Raw genomic sequence first — 21,243 nt, forward strand, 5'->3', positions numbered from 1 at the left:
GAAAGAAAAACAACGATTGAAGGAGAATGCTGGGTAACTCTAATGTCTGGCCTCAGAGCCCAGCAGGGTGAGGAAGCATCTCCCTTTCTTCACTGCCCATAAGGTGTGTAGACTGATGCAGAAAACGGCGCACTCGGTCGATGTGGTGCTTGGCTTTTTTGATCTGTTTTTTTCTTTCTTCTTGTTTATTATAAGTAAAATCTGTGAACTTGTTTTAAAAAACAAAAAAGATATTTTGATAACCACTTCAACACAATTGGTTTCCTTTGTAATGCCATGCATTTTATTCTATGCATTTAAAAACGTACTGAGAAAGGGTGGATAGATTTCACCAGATGGCTCTTGGGACTGAGAACCCCTGCTATGGAGTAAACTCGCTACATGCAGTTCATAGTGGAAGACAGGGTGGAATTTGCTCCTTCACACAACGGCTTCAGCTGTGACTCGTTTGTCCCAGAACTCTGGCTGCGCGGGGGCTCCTCTTCTTCACTCCAGGAGGCTGGGACAAGGAACTCAAGAGTTAGTCAGGAAGCCTCCTTTTCTCTCCCAGAATGCTCATCCGGCAGTTTCGTTTCCCATTCCTTTAGCTTCTGTAATCAATCAGTCAATTAATCAATTAGTCCCTACTATGTGCCAGGGTAGGTGCTAGACATACAAAGGCAAAAGTGAACAGTCCCTGTCCTCAGGAGCCTGAATTCACATGGGGAGACATGTACAAATACAGGTGCTGCAGAGCAGGATACTATTAGCATTGGAAGGGCTGGAGTTAATGGCCACCACGCCACCAATCATCATTGCTGTCAGCCGAGAAGCTGGGAAGCAGGACTGGGACAGTTTGACTTATAATTTCATCCCCATGTGGACTGACCGGAGACACAGACGTGCACCTCTCGGGCAGAGACTATATAAAGCCAGGTCTAGGATTTGGTATGGCGCTCCTGAGACCCCACTGAACTTCCTTAAATATAAATTTTATCTCTTTTTTCACCTGCTTTTCCCTAGGAACTACTGAATGTTTATATGAAATAATTTGCACATCTAACCTTCCAAGTTTTACGTGGAATATCACAAAAGGATGTGGAACTGTGACTGGGATAATAACGATTTACAAAACAGATACAATGAAATTTTTCAGGGAATGGCACCAGCTTCAAGGGAGATAAGCAAAGGATACATGTGGTCTGATCTGATCATGCTCCGCCTCCCCCACTGGTGCCTTCTCTCTCAGGCTGCCTTGTACTTAATACTTTGTATATATTTTTATTTGCTCACTATACACTGACACTATTTATATACACACACATTTGTTGTCTCCCTCATTAGAATGTAAGTGCCTGGGGAGAAGGGATCGTCTGTATTTTTATCCCTGTTGCTTAGGACATAATAGATGCTTAATACCTATGAACTGATAGCAATTCACCCCCCCCCCAAAAAAAAAGTAGAAACAAATGAAAAGTATTGAAGAGAATCGAAAAAATTTCAGAGGGAGATAAGCAATACAGCTTTTTCTTAGAAGCAAGCTATACATAATGGAAATCACCATTTCATGTGCACTCTTTTTCCTCTTCTTTGTGTATGGAAGTACTCATGTTTGTTGGCATTTTTATCAATGTTCAGAACCAAAAAGAAAAAAACCCAGTAAAATCCTAAAAGTGGTAGTGATATCTAAAAGCGGTCATAAATTCATCAGCAAGCTAAGTATACCTTAATCAGCTGTCCACATTGTGGGGATTGGTTTAACTACACCTACATTTTATGGGAAATGAGTGAGATTTCTCTGCTGCTAGGGAGAAGAGTAGAACGCCCTTCATTTTTATACAGTGGAAGTGGGAATTTCTTACACATATAATGAAAATCCTCATACACACACAGACCCTTAGCTGCAGTCTCCAGTTCAGAGATCTCCCGGTTCCTCTTTCCATTTATTACATCCTGGTTGTTCCCCAGACTACTCAGTCTCCTGTCTGAGATTCCGAAGTCTGTGCCCCCATGCCTGTCATGTACTTCATCACTCACCTGAGACTGCTCTTTCCAGTCCAATAATCTTTTACTGCCAAGCTGTATGGTCCTTTCTTAGTCTTCATTCTAAACTGACTTGGTAGTGGCAACCCCTCCTTTACTACTAGACAGTCTGCTTTCTGGGCTTTAGTGACTGTTCTCTCTTGGTTATCTGACCTCTGCAACTGCTCCTTCTCTATCTCTTTTATGGAATCATCCACCCTATCATGATTCCCAACCACTGGTGTACCCTAAAGCTCTGGCCTGAGTCCTTTTCTTTTCTTACTTGGTAACCTCATCAGTTCCCATGAGTTTAATTATCATCTCAATTCGAAGGACTCCCATGCCATAATATATAGTACACAGTAAGCCCTTCTTGCTTTCAGAAGCTCCACATAAAGGACCTCCAGGGGCCTACTGGACATTTCACACTAGGTTTCTTGGTGTCTGTCTCAAATGGAACAAGTCCCAAACTAATCCCAATTATGCTCCCCACCCCACCTTGTCCCCACTCGTTCCTTTTCCAAACTTCCCTATTTCTGTCAAAGGTACACTAACAGACTGGCTTTTTTTTTTTAACTTTCTTTGTGTTCCCAGGGGCTTAGTGGTAGTAGACACACAGAAGGCACTTAATAAATGGATTTGACTGGTCACTCGCATTCATAACTTCAACTTTATCCCTGACTTCTTACTTTTCCCCGTTCCACACATGCGTGCCGTTGGCTAGTCTCCTCACTGCTGTTCTCACAACATCTTTCTCCTCTGCCCCTTTCTCTCTAGTTACATGGTTCAGGTACTTATCTAATACTGCTTCCTAATCCAGCTTCCTCCACATAACTGCCAGTCACTTTCCTGAGGCACAGGTCTGATCCCGTCACATCCTTGCAGAAACTTCAGAGGCTCACTCTTGCTTTTAGGACCACACAGAAATTCTTCTGCTTGGCTTTTAAAGTCCTTCATGAGCTGGGCCCGAACCTGGTGATGCTGGTGATACGTGGCAGCACTCGCAGAGGCAGTTGACAAAAGCCGTAATGGCCAGGCTGGTGGGGCTGGAGGTGCTAGAAATATTGTTCTGGCTGATATTGCTCCTGCGCTTAACTGCCTACCAACTGTAGCCGGAATGCAGCTGGTATTGGTGGAGCCTAGACGGGAGGGCCCCTTTTCTGAATTTGACCGTGGCTATGGCTTATGGGTTAGAAGTGGGAGCAATGGGGAAAGGAAGAGGGATGGAAATTCTTTGGTTCCTGTCCTGTCTCTACTGGTCTGAGGGGAGGTGGTTGTTATTGTTGGTGGTTTCCACGGAGAAAAGAAAATAATATCTGCCTGTACCCAAAATTACCAATCTCACAAAAGAGAGCATCATCTATCAGGAGGAAAAGGTATAGTTCCTTAATCAGGAGAGAATATTTAATTGTTTCTCAATAAATACAGAATAGAGCAGGGTCTTAAAAACTGACCAAGGAACTGAAACTTAAAACAAGGTAATTTATTATTGAAAACAAGTGAAAAAGGAAGATAATTCAATATGAATATTCAGTACAGATGTGATAAATCCACTGTTCTTTTAAAAGTCAAACTTAGGATAAGGGTTCTTGAAAAAACCAAGGCTAAGAATTTGAAGGAAGAATATCATGAAAACTGAACAGACAGAAGCAGACAAAATGGAGGACTTTAGCATGATGGGAGAAGGAAGATATAAAAATCAGGTACCACAAATAAAGGTTAATGAAACAAAGAAGTGAGAGATAGTATAGCAGAAAGATGATCATTTACAAACTAAGCTCTTAGAAGGGTAAATAAATTTTTTTTTAAAAAAAGATTTTATCAGTAAAAGTAGGATTCTTGCAACGTAAGATAAGCTTTATTGTGTTTGTCATGGGCAGGAGCAGAAAATGCTGAATGTTAGTTCTTATCAGTAAGACAGCTCTTAAAAAGAAAAAGAGCAAAATGGCAGGCTGTGCTGATAAAAGAAATAAGTAAAATAACAGAGTATAAGTGGATAGAAAATGAAAATTAAGAATAATAATTCAGTGGTTGATTTCATGAAGAAAAAGGAATTAAACTGCTGAATGAATTAGAACACTTCCCCCCAACAACTTACTACTTATAAGAAATATATCCAAAACATAGGAATTTACACAAATTTAAAGAAAAGATCTAGAAAAAGGTTTACTCACTGAATTAGAAAAAAAAAGAGTAACTACAATCAGGATTACAGTTAAGGCAGTAGCTGAATGTAGATATCATTAAGAGAGACAAGCATGATGATTAAAGGCACTCTGTGTAATGAAACAATATCCATTTCAACTACATAACAACCAGATGGCATCCATGAACATTTATATTTCTAAAACACAAAGAGAAGCCTGAATATACAATTGAAAGAAACAAGAAAAGCAAAAACCAACGATCCTAAAAAAAGTACAAAAACATTTTAAAAATTAAAAGTGAGATGAACTGAAAACAAATGAACAACTAAACTAATTAGCAAAACAAATCGAATGTTTTGAAATGAGTTAGAGAATGGATAAACTACTAGTTAACTTTTTTCTAAAAGTCTAATTCAACAAAAAAAAATTAAGGGAAGGAAAAAATAAATGAATAGGAAAATAATAATCATTACAAACTAAAATTAAAAGCAAATTACATGGCCTTAATCCTTTTATCACTATAACCCCCCCCCCCCCCCCCCGGGGCTCTGATGTCCTTAACAGGTGGTTTTCAGTCATCCCATTACATCTAGGCCTGGCTCTAGTCATCCTTCACTTTACTCCTCTACCTTTTTGCCATCCACCTTGTTGCAGAGACCAGACTTATGCCACAGAGGAAGTAATCCTTGAAATACCAGTGACTCGGGCTCTGCTGTCCTGACTGATAGTCGCTTTGGTCACCCACCACATTTATTTAGCCTTCATAACTTTGTTCATTATCGTCATAACATTCCAAATCAAAATACTCTACCCTGGTCATCATGTCTGTGGTCTCCTCCTATTATAATGTAAACCACTTGAGGGCACAGATTTTGTATTTGTATCCCCAGCACTTTGAAGAGTGATTGGGACATAGAAAATAATTAAGAAATGCTTTTTTTCTTTCATTTTTTTCATGTTTGTGTTTTCCATTTTTCATAGAAGTTCTCAATCAACAAACATTCACTTTCACACAAAATACCAGGTACTGGGCTAGGTGGTGGAGATGACAGTAGCTTATGTTGTACAAGAGGTAAGAGAGGGGAGGTTATCATGGTACAGTAGAGGGTGGTGGTGGTGGAGGGAACCTACTGGATTTGGAATCAGAGGACCTGAGTTTAAATCTACTCGGCTACTTATTATTTGTATAACGTTGAGCAAACCCCTTAGCTTCTATGGGCCTCAGCTCCCCTTGGGTCACTGCCCTCTTTATCTTGACCTCTCCTTCTCTTCCTCCTAGATCAAAGGCATGAGATTTACCTGAGGATCATAAAATCAAAATAACCTGCCTGAGCCTAGAAATAATAAAAAGCTGACCTTCTAGCCTAAGTCTCTCTCCTGCCAACTATTTCAGGAACTTAAAAATACCAGTTACTAATAGAAATATTACCACAATATCTTCTTCACTTACATGATTCTGTAGCTCCTGAATCTGACATCAAGTTCTGACAATTAGGACAGAGTTTAGTCTTACTGACATTTTAAAACTGTGTGTATCACAGATAGTTATTAGCCTCATTCTCCTTTACTCTCACGCAACAGATATACAGACATCCAGTGCAAGCATTCATGACTTACTATGGATGTTGTGTTAATGGAAAACATGTTCAAAAGCATCAGTTAAATCAGAAGTTATAAACAGACTTAAAGAACAAGCCAGGAGAAACCTTCTCCTATTTGGATGTTGATACAGAAACAGTGGGTAGGGAAGAGTTGAAGCACATTACCACTGACTCCTGCTGGATCTCAGGATAAACCACACTGCTCAGTAGGGTTCCTTCAAAAGGCAAAGAGCAGAGGAAGCAGTAGGCTCATCACTACCGATTGTTAGTCCCTATTCAAAGCATCTACCATCTCACTGGTACTCAAGTCCACCATCTCAAATATTCCCCTCTGGGGAAGGGTTTTCATGGAGAGTAGAGAATGTTGTCCCTCCAGATTATAATTCCTAACACGGCATTTCAAAACCTGCTTGAATGCTTATTACAAGTAAAATTGTAAGTTTTTAAAAAACCCAACAATTATTTTGGATGTTTGAATTAGTTTTGATATCAATACATAAAATGTACCTTGCAAACAAACCTAGAATAACTTTCTGCCTACTTTCAAAGGATATTAACAAAAACGGTCATATTTGCTTTGTTTTTCCCCATTTTTTCCTCCTTGAGTTGTTGTTGCATACTTCACTATCTTGAAACATATTTCAAAGTCTTCAGATTAGTAAATGATAGCTGCTTGCACGGGAATCCTGTGTACAAAAGTAACTTCAGATTCTTAGAGTCTTAGAGCATTTCACAATACAGAAATGACAGATGTAAAACAGATCTTTTACTGCTTATCAAATTCCTCCAGAATATATGGCTATTTAACAGAATAAGTCAATTGACACAGTAGATTCAGCATTTGCTCCACTGAAACATAATTGATTTTGGGTTAGATTGCCCTGCATTATTTTTTAAGATTAGCAATAGTACAAAATCCTACACTGATAACTCATCATAGTGGTGTGGAAGGGACCCTGGACTGCTGAAGGGTATGCCAGCAAGGCACAAGACATGACGGAAAGGCTTTGAGTTTATTCTTAGCAACAGAGACTGCCTCCTTTGCAAAGACTTGGCTGGCTGAAGAAAGAAAGGCATCACTAGCAGGCTGGCTACTTGGTGGCAAATTTTTGGCTCTGAAATAACAAACAAGATGGCCTTCAGTACAGGAAGCATCCATCTGCTTTTGAAATAAGAGTGGCAGAGTGATGCAAGAAGGAGCAGAGGATGCTAAGAACCAGTTTTTTAGACCATCTACAAATAGTAACTTAGTTGGTGATATTGTAAACATGATATTCTTTTACAGTAACCAATGACATACTACTAAAGGAAACAAACCATACCAATCTTGGTATCCTTAGTATAAAATGAAAATAGAATTGAGAGAATAACAAAATATGAACTGAAAGGGGCTTCAAAGAATGTAAGTGTTTTTGGGGGAAGAGGGGATGGGAGGCGGTGGGAATGGAACAGGGAAGCCTTCAGGTAGCACCTGAACTACTCCTGCTGAGAAGCAGAGGTGAGTATTGCTCTGTAGACTTGGGCAATGGCCTATATGAATACACAGATGTGGAAGAAAGAATGTTAAATTAAGGGGAATGGTCAGCAGTGCAGTTTGGCTACAATGTATAACAACTGAAGGACTGCAGCAGAAGATAAGGCTGGAAAGACAGGAGATCTAGATCTACAGATGTATTTCAGAGGGATCTCTCATTTTAGAGATAGGGAATCTGAGGCCCAAGCAAGATAAGTGACCTGACCAAATCATGGAGGTAGTAAGCCCCAGAGATGGCATTTGAACCCAGGTCCTTTGTTCTTCCTTAGGAAAGAGTCACATGAACGTGTTTTATCCTAAACACCAGAAAGCCACTGGAGATTTTTGAGGGGGATTTGTCTTGTTTAGAACTGTACCTTAAGATTATTTTAGCAGCTGCGTGGAGAATATTTTGGAGAAGGAAGGGCCTACCTGCATAGTGGCCATATGCGCAGAGAGAAGACATATCTGAGAAATGTTGTAGAAACAAAATTAACATGATTAGTCAACTGACTGGATAAAAAGACTACATGAAATAATCAAGAATGGCTCCCAGCAGCCTGGGAGAAGGGGCAGGTGTAAGGGGGAGGATAATACACGGTGCTCAGGGTATGCTGAGTTTAAGGTGTTAATTAGACATCTATCCACAAGCTGTCTAACAGGCAGTTGATGATGTATGTGAATTCAGGAGATATTAAGGCTCTACATAGAGATATTTTGATTCTTGAGTTTATGAGGTCATCACAGGAGCGTGCAGAGAGATGAGAGGGCTCAGGATGGAGGTACAGTTGAGGTGGAAGACATTAGCCGTAAAGAGTGAGGGGAGATTGATGTTGATCCAACCAAGAAGCAGGAAGAAGTTAAGAGGGAAGAGAAACAGGAGAGGATAAGTGTCATGGAAGCCAAGGAAGAAGGATTACTCAGAAGGACTGGTCAAAAAGAGTTGTAGAAATTTTAAAGATAAAGACAGAAAAAAAAATCTGAGTAAATGATGCAGTTAAGAAATTTTGGGTAATGTCTGAATCAGCAGTTCCAGTAGAATATGGGGGAAAAAAACCAAATTGAGAGAGGTTGATTAGCTGTGAAGGTAGACAATTATATCTAGGAATGGGAAAGGTCAACAAGTCAAGGCAACGAGCATTTATTAAGCACATACTATATGTCAGTCACTATGTTAAACACTGGGAATACAAATATACGGGAAAAAAAGGCAGTCTCTGCCCTCAGAAATTTATATTCTAATAGAAACATCCCATAAAAGTGATCTGAAAATGCAAAGGGGAGAAAGAGGGAAGAGAGGGGTACCTGCAAAGGACATGGTAGCTAGGCCTGGAAAGTGAAAGACAGTTGGTCTGGGCCCTTCTTCAAAATGGAAAAAGAACTCAACAATGGGAGAAAGGAGGGGGAAATAAAGAAGGCTGCTAAAGCATGGTAGAAAGAATTAAGGATAGCTGGTCTGGGCCCTTCCTTAAAATGGGGGTTATATGAAGAACTCAAACAAAGAGAAAAGGGGCAATTAAAGAGGGGAGAGATGCAAGTAAGGGGATATGAGGGTGAAGTGAAGGTTTTCTGAGGATGGGCTAGACTCAGGTATTTGCTGGAACCAGCCTGAACCTAGAGTTGATTGTTCAGTTTTCAATGTGTGTATGCAAATGCTATCAATCTGGGTTTGATTTACTGTTTTGTTGAGTGTCTGGACTTAAAGAGATAAAATGTTTATAATGCAGATTAAAAGTGTGTCCTCTGGGACTCCATTGGAGAGCAGGAAAGAAGTCAGCAGACAGGAAAAGACCGAAGATAAAACAGAACAGGAACGTCTGATGTATCAGTATCCAGGAGGAGACAGAAAACAATGGGATCAAGGGCATAAGTAAAGCTCCTAGAGTTAACAATTTAGTGGGTTATGATGCATGAAGAAATGGCATACAAATTAGTGCATAAATACATGAAAAGTACAGAAAAAATTCCAAGTCCAAGGATGGAAATACTGTAACTGACTGGAGGGCATCAGGCAAATCTTCATTAAAGAGTTAGTATCTGGGTCAGCTTGAAGAATGGGTAGAATTTTAACAGCTGAAGATGGGGGGGCATATTTCAGGTAGATGAAATGAAATAAAAATATATGGAAGCAGTAAAATGAAGGCTATAAATGAGACACAGTGAGCACCGCCTTTTGGGTAGAGTTTAAGAGTTCTTATCAGGGAATAGTATAAGCAGTTACTGAAAAAAGAGTGCAGTGTCTTAAAACAATATTTAAAAAATATTTTAAACTTATGAACAGTACCAACAACCTACTCATATTTGAATATTTTAGTTATGTTTTTTTTTAAGAGTCTAAAGAACTGCAAGAAGGCCCCTACAATGGGACTGTAGAACACAGGAAGGGAGTAATATATAATCCTGGAAAGCTGGATTGAGGCCACATTGCGACAGGTTTTAAATGCCAGAGAAGATTATATTTGAATCTAGAGTTAATAGGGAGCCACTAGGCTTTACCGAGTTGGGGTGGGGATGTGACCTCATGAGAACTAAGCTTTAGGAAAATTTTTGGCAAGTGTGTGGAGGATGGATTGCATCTGATAAAGAAAGATTGATTAGGAGGCCATCACAATAGTCAAGTAAAGAAGGATGAAGACCTTAACTAGTGGGATGGTGGTGGTTGTGGAAATGAAGAGGAGATAGATGTTAGAAATATCCGAGTGCTAGAAATGACAAAATTAGCAAATGTTTGGTTGAATGAAAGTAAATAATCGAAAGGGATGCCACAAACATTGCAACCTTGGGTGGCTGGAAGGTTAGTCGCTAGAATGCACTGAGGCTGGAATAGGAGGTTTGGAAGAGAGATGGTTTTAGGAGAAATGATAAAGTAGTAATGTAATGTATGTAATCTAACCATGCCTATTCGTCCTGTGTGACTCACTCTGCACCATCTAAAATAAAACGTGGATTTTGACGGGTTCATAGGAAGAATAAATAGGACCCTACTAACCAAAATTTTTGAGAAGAATTCAGCCCAGGAAGAATAGAAAACCCTCACATATAAAATTCTTTGCTCCCCTAAAATAAATTCTAAAGACACAGAGAAATCTTTCTAAAGAGGAAAAATGGGAGTTGTCTAAAGAGAATGATGTGGATGCACAGGGAATTCATCAACCCAATCAAATTTTCAAAAAATATATACAGAAGATGGAAGGGCAGGTAACAGTAAGAATTTAAAAGTACAGCATCATGGTCTTATGAAATAGTGTCTGGAATGCTAAAGCTTGAAATGCCTGGAGGCTGGCAAGGAACAAAAAACAGGGTTTTAAATTAGCTGTTTTGGTAGAAAGAGGAGGATCAAGGAAGGAAAAGGGACATTGCTTGATTTGGATAAGCTGACTGATGGAAGGCAGAGTTGCTCAAGTTACATTTAATTTATCTTTTCTGTCAAGGAGTTTAACCTTTGTATCAGAAATGAGAACAAAATAGCTAACAAGAATTGATGCCCAAGAAAAGTAAGGACAATGCAAAGAGCACCTAATTTCCCTTGAAGAATTTAAGTTACTTGGCCCAGTTAAATTACATCCTTGAGTGCTGGAAGAGCTGGCGGATGTGATTGCTAAGCCACTCTCAGTAATATCTGAAAGATCATGAAAAATGGTAGATGCACTACAGACTAAACAAGGGCAAATGTTTTACTGGTTTTCAAAAGAAGGAAAGAACACAGTTTGCAAATTATAGGCCAGTGAGCATGGCTGACCTAGAACTTGAGAATTCTACAATGGATCATTGAAGAGATGGTTGGTGAACATAGGAAAAGAAAGCAGTAATTATAAAAAGAAAGGATTCATTGGACAAGTCATGCCAGAATAATCTTGCTTCCTGTTTTGGTAGGATTACTAAATTGGTGAAACATGCTACAAATGTAGTTTGCCAAAATTTTGGTAAAATTTTTAAGAAGTATCTCATACTGTTCTTGCGAAAAAGATGGAGAGATAATACAATTAGATGAATCCAGTATTGGATAGATTGTCATACTCAAATGTCACCCTGGTAGGACATCTCCGGCAGAATGCATCTATGACTGTTCACATTTTTATCAATGACCTGGATAAAAGCCTTAATGGCATGTTCATTAAATTTAGAGATAACACAAAGCTGGGAAAGATAGATAACACAATTGGCGAAAGAGTAGGAACCCAAAAAGAACTAGACCGATTACAGTAGCAGTTCTCAAAACTTTTTGGTCTCAGGACCATTTTATGCTCTTAAAAATTGTTGAGGCCCCCAAAGAGCTTTTGTTTATGTAGGTTATACCTACCAATATTTAGCATATTAGAAATTAAGACTTCTTAATATTATGATGAAAATAGTTGATTTTTCAGACCCTCAGGGGTCCCCAGTCCACACTTTGAGAACTGTTGGACTAGAGCTTTGAGCTGAATCTAAAAAGATGAAACCAAATAGGGAGAAATGTAAAATCTTACATTTGGGCTCAAAAAATCAACTTCACAAGTGTGAGATGGGGGAGGCGTGGTTAAATTTTTTTTCTCCTGGCTAGGCAACGGGGTTAAGTGACTTGCCCAGGGTCACACAGCTAGGGAGTGTTATATATCAAGGCTGGATTTGAACTCAGGTCCTCCTGACTCCAAGGCCAGTGCTCTATCAACTGTGCCACCTAGCTGCTGTTGTTTTGAAAGAATTCAGGGGGTTTCAGTGGACTGTCAGCTCAATAAACTAGCAGTACGAAGTGGTAGCCAAAAAACCTAATCCAATTTTGGGGTGCTTGAAGAGACAGGTAGTTTTCAGACAGCTTCCAGAAATAAGGAGGTGGATGATATTCCTACTGTATTCTGCTCTGCGCATACTTTATCGGGAGAACTATGTTAAGTTCTGGCCTCAGGGTTTAATGCATTAATAAGCTGGAGAAGTATTCAGAGGAGGGCAACCAGGATGATAAAAGCCCTAGGAATCTCTGCCATCTTGATTAGTTGAAGGAACTGGGAATGTTAAGCTTGAAGGAGATTCAAGGGAGAAATGCTGGCTGTTTTCAAGTATCTGAAGAATGGTCACAAGAAAGATAGATTAAACAAATTTTCTTTGGCTTCCAGAGGACAGAATGAGGAACAATGGTTAGAAGTTATAAAGAAGCAAATTTAGGCTTGATGTCAGGAAAAGCTTCCTAACAATAAGAGCAGTGTGAAAGTGGAATGGTCAGTTAGGAGAGGTGGTGGGCTCCTCTTGGAGGTTTTTTTTTTTTTTTTGCTTTTTGGCGAGGCAATAGGGGTTAAGTGACTTGTCCAGGGTCACACAACTAGTAAGTATCAAGTGTCTGAGGCCAGATTTGAATTCAGGTATTCCTGACTCCAAGGCTGGAGCTCTATCCACTGTGCCACCTAGCTGCCCTCTCCTGGAGTTTTTAAAAGCACAGGCTGGATAATCACACATCAGGTGTTACGGCTGGGATTCTTCTTCATAGAGGTTGGATTAGATGACTGCTGACTTCACTTCCAGTATCTTGAATTCTGTGTGATTCCATGTACCTGTGAGGGTTCCCTGTCTGCCTCTTTTGTTTGCTCTACTTTCTTCAGCCACTTGATCTTCAAAGCTATATTCTGAATCTTCTTCTGTTTCTTACCACTCTCAGTGGTTTCATTCATTCCCTGAACTTCAACAATTACCTGTAGATAGATGACTTCTAAATTTCTATTTCTTAATTAGCCTTCTCTCCTATGTTCCAGGTAGAGTCAAGAGCCAGTAATGAAGGCCTCCACAGGGATGGAGTACCACTATTACCTCAAACCCACCCAAACTGCAGTCGTCATCTTTCTTGATTTGATAAGTTCCACATCTGGTAACACTGTAAAACAACACTGTCAGACCTGCGTCAGTCACTGTATACTCTCTAAGCTGTATAATCTTTTATAAACATGCTCATGTCTCTACCATCCTCAAAAAAACCTCATTTGATCTATTTCCACTACCTATCATCCTATATCTCTCTTCCTTTTTGTGGGCAAACTTCTAGAGAAAGCCATCTACAATTAGTGCTTCACTGCTTTTCTTTTCACATTCTTCTTAGCCATTTTCCCATCTATCCTCCATTCTCCTTGGTAAAGAAAACACAAGGGTACAAATGAGCAAAATAGTTTTTACTTTGTCTTTTTTTTTTTTTTAATTCCTCTCCAGCAGTGGTTTTATCCCATCCTCATTCTTCCTCTAGTCCACAATGCGGTTAAAAACAAGCAACACTTTTTGGTGCCTTGGCATTTGTTCTTTGCAAGACTGACATTCAGCTATAGAAACCCTGTCACTCTTCTATATTCCTCCATATTTACCTACTATGGCTTGGGGGTCATTTTACATATACTTGATATTGTTGGTTAGCTACTTGTGGAGTAACTGTGGTCTTTTTAGACACAATTCCCTTTTCTTGCTCATCAGGATTATTTGTGTTTGCGGTCAGAATTTCTTTCTTGACAGCCTTCCATCTCAGAGCCTCAAGCCAAAGTATCTTTTTTCCCCCCTGAACTTCTGTAAATATATTCTCCTTCTTAATTTATTATGAGCTCTAATATAGTAGGGTCACTTCTTTCCAAGGTTCTTGTCACATCCTCTTCAATGACTAGATTGGAAGTTCTTATCGGCTAGAATCAGGAACAGAAGAGCGTTTTTTCATTACATTTTTTTCTATCTTCTTAAAGATGAAATTAGCTGAGAAAATTATCAAGACTTTTAAGATCCCCTTGCTTTTTTAGCAGAGAGAGACAGATACCCTTGTCAGTCTGGATAGATGAAGTCTCTAAGCATAAACTATACACCTTTCACTTGGCTTATTATAATCCCCTACCAATCCCTGCCCCCATTTTTATTCATTCTAAATTATATTACACATTGCTGCCAGTCTATTCTTTGTAAAGAACAGCTTTTTCATGTAACTCATGCTTAAAAGCTTTTAAAAATCTCCCACTGACTAGAGCAGGGGTGGAGAACCTTCTGCCTTGAGGCCTCATGTGTCCCTCTAGGTTCTCAACTGTGCCCCTTTGACTCAATCCAAACTTCACTGAACAAATTCCCTTAATAAAGGGATTTGCTCTGTAAAACTTGGACTCAGTTAAAAGGCTGCATCCAAGGATGTAGAAGGCCACATGTGGCCTGGAGGCAGCAGGTTCCCCACCCCTGGACTAGAGGATCAAATCCACATTTGTTTGCCTGTCAATCATGGACCTCTGGGACTTGGACTAAATGGTGAAGGATTGCGTAGAGTCAAGAAAATGGGAATGAGAATTTCTTGCATTCACTCATTCATTTAATACTTGCACTTATTAGTGGTTTGTTCTGGAGCAAGCCTCTTCTCTCTGGGTTTCAGTTGCATCTGTAAAATGAGTTTGGACTAGAAGACCTCTAATGACCCCCCTTAATCTAATGTCTATGATCTGGATACAACCTACCTTTCTGGGCTTACTTTCTAGTCAGTCAATAAACATTTATTAAACTCCTACCACGTGCCAGAAACTGGGAATACAAAGAAAAGCAAAAGTAGGTACCTACTTTCAAGGAACTCACAGACTAGGGAAGATAACTGGTATAAAACTACAACTAAGATATACACAGGATAAATTGGATACCTCAACTTTTAGGTCCCGGTTGTCAACGGTAAGGATACAAGATGTCATAAAACACGGCAAACCAACTACTTTTCTGTTGCTCAGGTACGGCCATCGTACTTTCTTTAGTTTGAACCACCTTTTCCTAGACTCATTTATTAACAACATAATTAAGAAGATTAATCAGAATCCCAGGTTAGATTTAGAGCTGGTAGGGCTTCAGAGGCCATCCTTTTATAAATGAGGAAACTAATGCCCAGAGACTTGACCAAAGTTGTACAAATACCGTCAGAGGTAGAACTTGAACCCAGGTCTGCTCCCTCCAGAGAGCTTTCCAACTGCACTTTCTATTGTACCGAGACTTCCTACACTTTTTATTTTAAAACGTAAACATCTTTTTTCTCTTTTATTATGAACTTAAGTACAAACACGAACAATGCAATATATAATATATATTACGCTGGGTATGCTTGGCACTAGAGATACAGATAAAGAATTCCATTGCCCCCCTCCCCGCTTCCTAAAGGGGGGGCGGGGCGAGGCAGGACCTCGGTCCGGTCCAGATTTCTGCTCAGCCTCGGGGAGGGCCGGAGCCAGGAAGGGCTGGGACAGACGGGGGTCTCCACCTCCGGGGCCGCAGAGGCCCGTGGGCTCCGGGCAGCCTCGGAGCGAGGCCCCGCCCCGGATTCCCATCCTAGGGAGGAGACAACAAAGGACGACCACCCGTAATGGTCCATCTCGGCGCACCTGCATCCCCGGAGATTTTCACCTGGAGCCCCGCCTCCCCAGGCCTCCGTCCCTCCTCCAAGCTCTCCAGCATCCCCGCCCCTCTCTTCCAGGAGCCCCTACCGGCGGCTGCCGCCTCACCCACACCCCCGGCTCTCACCTAGAGCCTTCTGCGGTCTAGCGCGAATCCTACCTTGGAGTCCAATTCGGCCCAGGGGCTAAGGCTGTAGCGCAGGCGCACCACGGACGCTTTCCGGCCGAGCCGGAGCCTCGTCTGTGCCCGCGCTACGTGCTCTCAGGCCCCAGCCTCCTTCTGAGAGAAAGACGTGTGTGCGTGGTGCGTGCGCGCTCCCCCCGGCGCTCGACGAGGGAGCGAGGGGAAGGGCCGCCGTGCGCGCGCGCCCTCGCTCTTGCTCGTTCTCGCCGGCCGTTCTCGCTGCTGCTGCGGCTGGGGCTGGGGGTGGCGGCGGCGCGGGCGGCTGGCGGCGCGGGGCGGTCCGGCGGGTTCAAAGAGGAAAACATGGCGGAAAACAAAGGCGGCGGCGGCGGCGAGGCCGAGAGTGGCGGCGGCGGGGTCAGCGGCAGTGCGGCGGCAGCGACGGCGGCCGGGCCCGGGGCTGCGGGACCCGCGGGGCCGGAGGCGGAGCCGCCTCTCGCCGCGGTGCTAGTGGAAGAGGAGGAGGAGGAGGAGGGCGGCAGGGCCGGGCCGGAGGGCGGCGCGGCGGCCGGGCCCGAGGACGGGGGGGTGTCGGCGGCCTCCTCGGGCTCAGCCCCTGCGGCCTCCGCCGCCGCCGTCGCGGCCTCGGCGGGTCCAGCGGCTCCCGCGGGTCCGGGAGCGGCGATTGCGGCCCCGGCCGCGGCGGCCCCGGCCGCCCCAGCAGTCCTGGCGGCGCCTGCCCCCGCGCCGGCGGGGCCGCCTCCCGGGCCCCCGGCCTCTCTGCTGGACACCTGCGCGGTGTGTCAGCAGAGCCTGCAGAGCCGCCGTGAGGCGGAGCCCAAGCTGCTGCCCTGCCTGCACTCCTTCTGCCTCCGCTGCCTGCCCGAGCCCGAGCGCCAGCTCAGCGTGCCCATCCCAGGCGGCAGCAACGGCGACATCCAGCAAGGTGAGCGGCGGGCGCCGCGGCCTGCGGCCCCCGCGGCCACGAGCCGGACCCCCGGCTGTCCGCCACCCCGGGGGGCCGCGGGGGCTACCTGGGGGGGCTCGGGAGGAGCGAGGCATTGAGAGGTTTTCTCTTTTGGGGGCGGGAGGGGGCCGCGAGAGGTGTTTTTTTTTCTCTCTCGGAGGAGGGGTGTGTTTTGTGTGTGTGTGGTTTTGTGGAGTGGGAGAGGAAAGGAGAGGGGTTGAGTTGTTGGGGGGGGCAAGAGCCGAGTGATGGGTGGAAGGAGAAGAGGGCCTTAAGGTTTGGGGGGGAACTATGGGGGAGGAGGGCCCTACGAAGAGGATGGGGCGGGGTCTAGGAGAGGAGGGCCTTGGAGAGAGCTGGAGGGAGGGGACCCGAAGACCCTAGAGGGTTTTATGGGGAGAGCTGGAGCTTTGGGGACAGGATTCAGATGCAGCGAGAGGTGTTTTGGAGAGGAGACCAGAGCTAGGTGGTATTTGGAAGAGATAAGGGATTTGGTCTGTGAAAGGTGTTTGGGACTTACTTGAACAGTAAGAGGAAAGAAAACTAGTCCCTGGAAATATTGGTGCTAAGCAGTGAGAGAAATTGGAGTGGGCTAGGGTCTAGGTGTAGATGAGTAAATGTGACACGTGCTCCAAGAAGGTTGGTTATAAAAGATAGAAGAAAGGAACTTTTTAGGTGTTAGAGAAGACGCTGGACTGGGAGGTTATGCATCTATGTTGATAGCCTGATGGTTGGAAAGGAGAAAGTTCTCAGGGGAACTCTTATTTAGTAGGGAGATTTTGAAAACCATAAAAGATTTGGTTGTTTGACGTATGGTATTGCAGTACCAAGAATGAGGAAACTGACTCGTAGGAACTTTTTTGGCAGAAGAAGTGGAATAGCATAATTCTTTAACGTTCATTTTTCTGTAGTTGGGTCGCAAAATAGGAGAAATAGTACAGACTTGTCAAAAAAACTCCCTGTTACTCTAATTATTATAATTGGCCTTGCTTCAGAACCATTATCTTTGAGAATAGTTGATTCATATTTTATGTCTTATAGTTAATGTGCATGTTTTCTTTCATGTTATTTTAAGCTTAAATTTTTCACAACCTGTACACACTTCTTTGAAGCACATTATAAGTTTACAGTGTTAGAATAAATAAACAAATGGGCAGAATCTGAATGTCACAAAGTTTTAAAGCAGCTTGTTCTAGAAAAAACTTCTATGCGTGTACACTTTTGTCCTATTGCCTTCTCTTTCAAGGCTAATACCTAATTTACTCTCTAGTCAAATTACAATTTACTTTCTTATTTTGCTGTTCCACAGAGAAAATCTTAACTCCCCAAGTGTCAGAAGACCCAAGATAATATTTCCCTTAATAATAATACTAGCTGACGTTTACATATTTTTTGTTTTTATCTCATTTGATACTTATAACAACCCTTTAAGGTAGGTGCTATTATCCTATTTTCAGGTCATTAAAGAATGCCTCAGAGGGGTTAAATGACTTGTCTGGCCACCTAATTAGTGTGAGTCTGGGGTGGGATTTGAACCCAGGTTTTACTAAGTCTGAGTCTGCTCTATCTACTATGACACGATCTCGTAGGATTTTGTTTTGCCTATCTCTACTGTACTTGTGTTTTGGGGAGGTGTTTTGTCTTTTTTTTGCCTTACATATACATCTGTGTATATGTCATGTATTTGTAGATTATAAATTCCATGAGGAGCTTATAAACTTTGCATCTTCTAGCAGACACTTGATAAATGTTTATTGAATTGGATTCTCATACCTCAATAGTGAGAGGAATACAATGTTTTTGTTGAGTGAATTTGTACTTGTATGCATCTCTGTTCCGTGTATGTTTGTATGTTTTTTTAACAAGCCATTTGAAGCATAAGCAGTAAAATTTACATATATATTTAAAGCACATACACATATACGGCTGAAGATTGGAACTTTGAAAAATCTTGTGATTCATTGCCTTGTGAAAAAGAAAAAAGGTATATTTGACTGGTTAGCTTATTTGCATTAAGAGAACCATGTTGGAAATAAGGCCAAGGTCTGAGATTCAGTATTCTGGTAGATCATTTAGCTTTTCTTTCAGATCTACAGTCTATTCCCCTTACCTTAGGTCAACCTTTTTGAGCATGCTTTGGTCACAAAGGGTTTTGAGTAAGACAGCATGGGTGAACTGGAATACAATTTAAAGCCTGTCTGTTGTTGATTTATTCTTTTGTTCATTCAGGAAACATGTATTGTGTTTCTACTTTGTGAAAGACATTATGCTAGCTAGACACTGAAGATATAAAGATGAAGATGGGGTTCTGGTTCAAGAAGCCTATCAAGAGTGCATGTGTGTGGGTGTCTGTGTATACATACACATACCACTCACAAATATAGATATATGCATCTACACACAGAGAAATCTGTATCTATTATAATAGGAGGGAGCGCTCAGTTTTACATAATAACTTTCAAATAGAATAGAATGAATGCATAAAGAGGTACTAACAAGTGCTTTGAGAGTCCAGAGCTGAGAAAAAGCCTTTCAGGTGTCTGGTTGGTGATGGTGGTAGAGATGAGAGCATGGCAATGGAGGTGACATTTGAGTTAATACTTGAAGGATACGGTGGGGATTTAATAGGTAGGACCAGGGAAAAGGGTGTTCCAGGTGTAGGGAACAGATTGAACAAAGGCATAAGTTAGAAAATAGAACACATAGGGAGAAAGGATGGAGTTGAACTCAGTGAGTACCTTGGAGAGAAGTTGAGTGAGCTAAGGTAGGAACCAGGGAGTTTTAAGATTCAGACTGTGGAGGGGCTTGGTTGTTCAACAGAGGAATTTGACCTTCTTTTGGGGAACCATTGAAAGTTTTTGATCAGGTTAATGACATGGTCAGAGACATGCAATGGGGAGATTAATTTGGACATGTTATTGAAAAATGGGGGAGATTTCTGTGATCACTGAGATCAAGGAAGGCAATAGGAATTGAAAGGAACAATGAAAGGGAGCGATTTGGGAGGTGTAGAATTCAGTGCATTTGACTGCTTGAGAGGGATCTTAGAGAGTGATCTTAGAGAGTAAACAGTTTTTAGAGATCAGAAGTGGTGTTATAGAATCAAGTTCCATCTCAGATACATAATGTCTGTGACCCTGGGCAAGTAAAGCAATGCTGTGGGTAATTTTCTTTCTTTTTCTTTCTTTCTTTCTTTCTTTCTTTCTTTCTTTCTTTCTTTCTTTCTTTCTTTCTTTCTTTCTTTCTTTCTTTCTTTTTTCTTTCTTTTTTTTTCTTTCTTTTTTCTTTCTTTCTTTCTTTCTTTCTTTCTTTCTTTCTTTCTTTCTTTCTTTCTTTCTTTCTTTCTTTCTTGTGCGGTTAAGTGACTTGCCCAGGGATACACAACTAGTAAATGTTATGTGTCTGAGGCTGGATTTATACTCAGGTTCTCCTGACTCCAGGGCGGTGCCTCGAGCCACCTAGCTGCCCTGGTAATTTTCTTAGCAACTGTAAGTTAAATACTTTTCTGTGGAGAGACTTCCTTGCACCATTGAAATCACTGTTTTGACAAAAAGAACTCTCAGCACATTATAGATGAGGATCTCGAAGCTCAGAGGAATACAGAAGGTTAGTGACAAAGTTTAACCCAATTTTTCCTCATTCCAAATCTAGTCACCTTTATATGGGAGAGGTGGGAGGAATCAAGACTGATTCTAGAGTTTTTGAGCCTAAGGAATCCAGAGATCAAGTTAGTTAGTGATGGTGCCATTCATAGAAATAGGGAATCCAAGAGAAAGTAATAGGTTTTGGAAGGGAGCAGAATCTTGGTTAGGGGAACACACTGGGTGTATTAAGCACTTTTTCCAGATCTATATGCATACTAACAATTGATACATAAGACTGAACTTGTCGTAAGTTGTAATTGGACTACCCATTTTATATTTTGACCTTGAGGCTAAAACCAAGTGTGGAAGTTGGAGGAATATAGTTTAAACAACTTCAAATATTCTCCTTCTGTTGACCTTATACAATGTCTTGTAGCTTTCATGTTCATTCCCCAGGTTCTTTTATATTTTGTTAAAAGTTAGTGTAGAGCTTGGCAAGAGGTCCTATGACTGTTTTTCAAGGATTCATTTGGAAGGTATAAGAGGCAGTGTGTCATGATAGATATTATTGGACTTGAAATTAGGATGGCCAGGATTTCTGAAGTTCTCCAAGTGGGTGATACCATCCTTTGGAGGGGGGCACTGAAATAATGCAGGTAGGTGGCAGTAGTCTGGGTTGCAATTGTGGGGCAGTGTTGAATAAAAATAAGGTGCAATGGAAGCATAAGGAAAGAAGACAAGGTAAGAAAATTTTGAAAAACATTCATACATGTTTCATCTGTTATGTAACAGAGTTAAGGTCGTAGTGATTACTTTATTTTCCAAATAAACACACAGAATGCAAGTTATAACCCATCAGTGGTCAAGTCTGCTGACAGGTCTTAAAAAGCAAGTGTTGGCAGGTGAGCATGTAAGCATAGTGCATTATCAGGAAGTCCAGCATGCATGGGCAGGAATATGT

The 21,243-nt window shown here is 41.8% G+C and overlaps 1 protein-coding gene and 1 long non-coding RNA gene across 3 annotated transcripts in view; one reads left to right on the forward strand and one right to left on the reverse strand.

The window, feature by feature from the left end:
- Window positions 1–260: 260 nt before the first annotated feature.
- Window positions 261–16,027, reverse strand: LOC110219125 (uncharacterized). The gene is made up of 2 exons (XR_002327523.2): window positions 15,735–16,027; window positions 261–590 (listed from the first exon to the last, which is right to left on the reverse strand). It is a non-coding gene; the product is annotated as an uncharacterized LOC110219125 (long non-coding RNA).
- TRIM33 (tripartite motif containing 33) overlaps window positions 16,017–21,243 on the forward strand; it is a 160,660-nt gene continuing 155,433 nt past the window's right edge. The window contains exon 1 of one of the 2 annotated variants that reach the window (XM_021002238.2): window positions 16,017–16,677. In XM_021002238.2, coding sequence (XP_020857897.1) covers window positions 16,095–16,677 — 583 coding nt within the window. In that variant the 5' untranslated portion in view covers window positions 16,017–16,094. The remainder of the gene's footprint in view (window positions 16,678–21,243) is intronic. The other variant, XM_021002244.2, reaches the window with a different exon arrangement.

This window comes from Phascolarctos cinereus, unplaced genomic scaffold (genome assembly GCF_003287225.1).
Source record: "Phascolarctos cinereus isolate Bilbo 61053 unplaced genomic scaffold, phaCin_HiC Scaffold_5;HRSCAF=322, whole genome shotgun sequence".
NCBI lineage: Eukaryota > Metazoa > Chordata > Mammalia > Diprotodontia > Phascolarctidae > Phascolarctos > Phascolarctos cinereus.